Source organism: Rhea pennata, chromosome 23, assembly GCF_028389875.1.
Source record: "Rhea pennata isolate bPtePen1 chromosome 23, bPtePen1.pri, whole genome shotgun sequence".
Classification (NCBI taxonomy): domain Eukaryota; kingdom Metazoa; phylum Chordata; class Aves; order Rheiformes; family Rheidae; genus Rhea; species Rhea pennata.
In genome coordinates, this window is record NC_084685.1 from 2,992,468 (window position 1) to 2,998,504 (window position 6,037).

The following is a 6,037-nucleotide window of genomic DNA, read 5'->3' on the forward strand; positions in this document are numbered from 1 at the left end:
GGAACATCATTATCATGTCATTCCCATCTCATTATTCATTTAGGGGTGTGAAGTTTAATATGTTAATAAGCCTTAATGAGCCTAAGGTCACTTCTGGGTTATTCTGCTGTTTTTGCCTTACCTGCCCCTCGCAGTCTTCACAGCGCTGTGGTTTCATCAAGGTTCTTTAGCCGGAGCTGGTTATCCTCTGCAGGACTGTTTTTCTCTCCCCCTTGTCCTTGAGTCTTGTTAACTATTTGCAAGGTTTTTCTCACAGTATCTCTCTAACAGCGTGTCACTTCCTAAAGGGAGGGATCAAAACAAAAAGTTCCCAGATTCACAGATGTAGGGTTCTGGAACTGCAGCTTAGAGAAAACTATAGGAACGGCTGAAATTCTGAAATCTCCGGGGTGACGGACTGCCTTAATTTGACTTCCGTTCGGTTAAAGCCAGGGCGCCTGTTACAACGTGTCTGCTCTGCACTCTGGACCCCGGCTGTGCCGCTCCGGGGCCAATATCCTCCACGGCCTTCCCATAACATTCCCATTCAGCACAGGAACAAATTTTGCCACGATTCCCTGAAGAAAGTATCAGCTCCTCATCTCACTGCAGCACTGCCAGCTGCGGGAACTGAACGCAGGAGCTTGCAAGCACAGTGTCAGTACGAAGTCAGTCGAGCAGATAAATCAAGAAAACCAAGATACACTTTGCCGAGGGGCTGCCGACACTTCAGATTGGTTTGTCCAGGGGCTTGTAAAGGAAACAAGGGCACAAAGCAGTGCAGGATTCACTGGTCACGGCTCTGAAAGTGAGCAAAATGACACAGCCGGCGGTCACCCCACCCTCTTCCCCCAAACCCACGGGCTCTTCCACAGCTGTAATCACTAGACATCGTGTGTTCAGAGAACTGGAATTTCGGGAGCCTAAAGAGAGCTGCATCTGTAAGTGAGGAGGGCCTCTCGGATTTTAAAAAACAGCATTACTGTCCAGGCTTTATTTTATGTTTATGTGTTTATTGGTGCCGGCCCGGTGCCGGCGAGGGAGACGCGGGGCAGCAGCTCAGGCGGGAGCAGGTGCCCGGGGGCGCGGGGCGCTCTGCACCCTTCTTTCCCCCACGGACGCACAGACGGGGTCATCGTCCGGTCCCTGGCGCGGCACGGAGCATTCCCGGCCGGGCTCAGTGCCGGGCAGTCCGAAGGGGTCCAGCGGAGCCGAGACGTCACGTTGGTCTTGGCGTGCGGCACCGGCGGGCGCGGGTGGCAGTCCTTGGGACGACGGCTGCATCCGCACGGGCAGAAGCACCAGACTCTTCCTGCTCTGTTTTTTCTCCACTGAACTTGCCCGGTGGTCTGGACTCCCCGCTGAACCTGAGCGTGATCTCAGGTCCAGCCCAGCTCACCTCGCCCCAGTCTGGCAAGTTAAGAGACTAGGAAGAAGGAAGAGAGAGAGAGCCCCATGAAGACTAAAGCAGTGTCGGAGTGAGGGCCCCTCCTGGGTGCACGCTAGGGCTGAGGAAGACCTGCCCCAAAGCACGTCAGCAACTTCCCAGGCTGATGCTTCCCGGGACTCCCGTTCTTGCTCACAAGTCTGCACGTGTGAGTGCTTGCCTGGGTCTCAGAAAGGGACTTCGCACCTCAGAGGTGCAACCTTTCCCTGCCACAATCCCGCGCTGCAGCGCGCAGGGCTCACAGCTGAGGCTATGCCAGAGCAGGGGAGAGGCAGAAGGGGGCACCCCCATGCCAGGGCAGCGGCGGGGCCGCCCTGCTCGCGGGGCATCGTCTCCCTCTGTTGCCCCTACTAAGCCGGCTCCTGACTCCTCTCTTTGCCCCTGATTCCCCAGAAGAATACCTCTCGGCTGCACGCGTAGCACCTCGGAAAGGTGATGCTCTGCTTTAGTTTGTTATCTGCAGCCACCTGGCGTAAAGCATCAGGCCAGCTGGCTGCTGCAGCAGCTGCCATTGGGTCTCCAAGCTGCAGGAAGGGAGAGGAAGAAAGGAAAAGAGCTCAGAGGGCGCAAGGATGAACTCTCTGCCCACGCACCCAAGTGCCTGCGCTCCCTCCCAGCCGGCACCCTGCATTGCAGGCACCTGGGCATCTGCCCCGGGCACCCGCAGCCAGCAGCAGACAGCTCTCCCTCCCGCCAGAGCGCCAGCAGAAAGGTCCTGCGCGCCCCTACGCAGGCTCAGCGCAGCCCCGAGCGGGCTCCCTGCGCGGCCCCGGCCAGGGCAGCTCTGCTCTCACCATCGCCTCAGCTCCCTCCTCCAGCTGCGCCAGCCTTCGCGCCGGGCAGTGCTGCGGGCACCCGGCTCCTCTTCCTCCGCCGGCTCTTCCTGCCCTTCCTCCCCCACATCCTCAGAGCAGGGCAGCCAGCAGAGCTCGGCCTTTTCCTTTTGCTACCAGAGCAGGAGAGGGAGGCAGGCTGAGTGCGGATTCAGCGGGAAGAGCAAGGCCAAATAGGAAGGGCCGAGCTCCGAGCTCTGGGTTGGAGGGACCCTCTCCCGAGGACGGGCTTGCCCAGGGCTCTTTTCTCCCGCAGCGCTGCTCCCGGCCCCAGGGGAAGAGCAAGGGGACGGAGCCGCAAGGCCGCCTGCGTGAGCGGGAGCCCTGGGGCTGGCTCGGGGAGCCCCCAGCCAGCACACACGGAGAGTCCCCCTTCTTTACCAGCTGCCTTTCGGCCTCCCGCCACTGCTGCTCCATCTTCTCCAGCAGCTGCTGGTTGAGGAGCAGCGTTTGTCCCAGGGCCTGAAGCAGGGAGAGAGGAAGAGCTCGAGAGCTGGAGCGGGAGCAGGAGGCTGCCGGGGAGCAGGGCGATGGCCGGCACTGCCCTGCGGCTGACCGGCGCCGCTCTGCACCCCGCCGTCTGGGCGAGGGCTGCGCCCGCACGCGCGTGTGCGGCAGCATCCCCGTGCGGGTGCCGGGGCGACAGTCTGCCTTGGGCGGCTCTCCCACCTCGAGGCTCTGCTTTGGCCGCTCCTCGTCTCGGGGGCCTTCCTGCAGAGCCACGTCCTCCTGCTGGGACGGCGCAGGAGTCTCCGGGGCTGGCCCAGACGGCTGAGAAAGGAGAAAGCATGCTGGTGGGCCTGACCGCGACCTAGCGAGACCCAGCACGTACCTCCTTGAAGGCGAGGGAAGAGCGGGAGCCTCGGCCGGCTGCCCGCTCCCGTCGAGGCCAGCCTGGCTGGGCCCGCGGAGCGCCAGGCTGCGAGGAGAGGGCCGGCAGGCGCCGCGGGGCCTGCGGGAGCTGCCGGGGCCGAGCCCCGGCAGGCAGCGGGCAGGGGAGCCCAGCACCCAGGGCGCCGGGCTTTGTGGGACGAGCTTGGGGGCTCCCCATCCCCACCAGCTCACCCCTGGGACGGAGATCTTCTTGAAGGATCTGCCAAAGGCCTGGAGCTCCTTGGCGAGCTCCATTTCTGGAAGGAAAAGGGCAGAGGTGAAAAGAGAGCTCCAAAGCCAGCAGGACTTCCCTGCTGTTGGGCTCCCCGCGACAACCCCGTGCAGGACCGCTCGCGGGGGCACACACACTGACCCCTGCCCCTGCCGCCCCTCTGCCCCCCAGCAGCCCCCGGCGCCCAGCCCGCTCCCGCTGGGCGCCAGACCTCACCCTCCGCCCTTGCCTGCCTACCCTGGCAGATGGCTTCCTCCATGTAGGCGGCCAGGTCCTTCACGTACTTGGAGATGTACGTGACGGCCGCATCTACAACCTCGTCGCAGCGGGGCGCCGGGGGCTGCTCTTCCGCTGCTGGAGGTTGTTCTGCGACACGGGCACGAGGGGGACGAAGGGGGAAGAGAAGAGAGTGACCGAGCGCTGCTCCCGCCAAGCACGCCCGTTACCCAGCCTGCGCCGCCCAGGAGCCACACGTGTCCTGAGCTGCTGGAGCAGCCAGGCAAACAGCAGCAGCGGGCCGGGCGGGTGAACCTCGCGGGGGCCCCGCGGCGCTTCCCGCCCCCGACTGCCCTGCCCGCGGGCTGCCTCGCCAGCACGCGCCAAACGCCTCCTTGCAAATCCCTCCCGGCTCCCCCAGCTCTCCTGGCGTCGCCGGGACGAGACGCCCTTTGCAGCGGGCAGCTGCGCTCGGCCCAGCGCGAGCCCGGCACGTCCCCGTCCCGCCAGCCCTGCTCCCCGGGCACCCCGGCACCCAGGGGCTTACCCATCCCGGAGTCATCTCCGCCCGAAGGGATCTGCCCTTCCTCAGCGCTGGGGACGCCGGCGTCGAGGCTCTGCTCGAGCTTTGGGGACAAGGGTGGGGAAGAGACCGGCTCAGCGGGGCGGGGGGAGCTGCGGGGGGACGGGACCCCGGGGGAGGCCGGGGGCCCTGGGCGGGGAGGGCGAAGGCGGCGCAGGGCTGCTGGAGGCGCCGCGCTGGTGCTCGGCGCGCGCCGGGCGCAGCCCCCGCTGCGGCAGGAGGGGTCGGGACCCTGCGCCCCGGGCTCGGCGGCTCGGCGGCAGGCGCGGGAGTCCCGAGAGCTGCGCGCCAGGCGCTGCCCTGGCTCACCGGGTCCTGGGCGCTGGCCGGGCTGGAGGCGACGGTGCCGCGCTCCCCTCGCTCCTCCTCGACGCCCGTGGCAGCGAGCGTCTCCGCGGGCGCCCGGGGCCTCCGCAAGAGCCTCTTGCCGGAGCGCAAAGCCGGCACTGCAAGGAAGGGCCGAGCCCCAGGCGTGAGCGCCGGCGCCCGCCTGCTGCGGCACGAGCCCCGCTTGCTCCTGAGGCTCGGGGGGCTGCCGGGGCAGGGAGCTGCCTCCCCGCCCGGGGCGCCGGCGGCTCGCGGCGCTTCCTCACCCGCGCAGGATCTGCCCAGCGCCCGGAGGCGGAACCTCACGGCCCGCAGCCAGGTCCTCCCGGCCCCGCGAGCCGGCCCCGCGCGCGGCAGCCCGCGCTCGCCCTCCGGGCTGCGCTCCCCCCACGGCAGCGCGGCAGAGCTCCAGGCGTCCTCCGCGTCCCCAAGGGCAGCGGCGGCCGCCTGCCGCTCCAGCTCCAGCTCCTCCCGCCAGTGCCTCTCGGGCAGCTGGAAGCGCACGCGCTTGGGGGGGTCGTTCCTCCTGCCGTCCCTCCGAAGCATGGCTACGGCGGGGGCTCGCAGCCGCCCACGCTGGGCGCCCGAAGCCGCAGGAGGAACGGGAGGTGCGAAAGTGCTGCTCGTTCTCGCGGTCAAACCATCGAGCAGCTCCACGCGCCACCTCCCACCTCCTCGGTCGCCCGAGGACTGCGGCGCCCGGCCGCGAGCTCCTGGCAACCCAGCTGACGCCATTATGACCCACAAGCGCCGGCACTGATGCGTGAGGGAGCCAAGGCTGCGGGGAACCTCTGGCTTTGGCCAGTGGGCTCCCCCATTCAGACGCGCTTGGTGACACCGGCTGGTGTCGTGGGGAGTGAGGATGAGGCGTCTCGGCAGGACTGCTCGGGCTGACGGAGCCCAGTGCTCTGCTCCGGCCCCGGTGCGGGCTGCCAGCCCTGGAGGCGCGGCGCTGAGGTGTCCCCAGTGCCACCGCGTGTGCTTGGGCCAGCGCCCGGCCTCCATCGCTGGCGGCAGAGCTCCTGAGCTCGCCCACCTGCCCCTTGCTCTGCCCTTGCCCTGGACACTGGTTACAGCCGGGCAGGCAGCAGCATGTTCCCACAGTCACTGCTCCTCAGTGCCAGCCAGCTCCCGTCCTGCGCAGTGGGGCTACTGCTGGTCCCTTCCCCTGGGTTCCCCTGGGGAGACAGGAGCTGAGAGCGAGGTTCACTGAAAGCCTGCGGCAGAGAAGAACAGGGGCCAAGGCTTTCAACACTGTCTCCCCTAACATCTTCATAGGCAAGCTCAGGAGGTGTGGGTCACATGTGTGGACAGTGAGATGGATTGAGAGCTCGCTATCTGGCAGAGCTCCGAGGGTTGTCCGCAGTGGCACAGAGTCTAGTTGGAGGCCTGTGACTAGCAGTGTCCCCCAGGGGTTGACTGGCTCCAGTCCCACTCAAGGTTGGCAAGGACCTCTGGAGATCATCTAGTCCAACCCCCCTGCTCAAGCAGGGTCACCTAGAGCATATTAAACAGGGTTGCATCCAGGCAGGCTTTGAATATCTCCA

At 66.2% G+C, this 6,037-nt stretch overlaps 1 protein-coding gene across 1 annotated transcript; it reads right to left on the bottom strand.

The window, feature by feature from the left end:
* Nucleotides 1–987: 987 nt before the first annotated feature.
* LOC134150431 (uncharacterized) lies at nt 988–5,225 on the bottom strand. Its single transcript, XM_062594354.1, has 10 exons — nt 4,757–5,225; nt 4,473–4,609; nt 4,128–4,206; nt 3,602–3,730; nt 3,325–3,389; nt 2,929–3,030; nt 2,641–2,721; nt 2,221–2,372; nt 1,828–1,950; nt 988–1,405 (listed from the first exon to the last, which is right to left on the bottom strand). The coding sequence occupies exons 1-9, from the start codon at nt 5,223–5,225 to the stop codon at nt 1,872–1,874; spliced, it is 1,293 nt and encodes a 430-aa protein (XP_062450338.1). The 3' UTR covers nt 988–1,405; nt 1,828–1,871.
* Between the last annotated feature and the right edge of the window lie 812 nt (nt 5,226–6,037).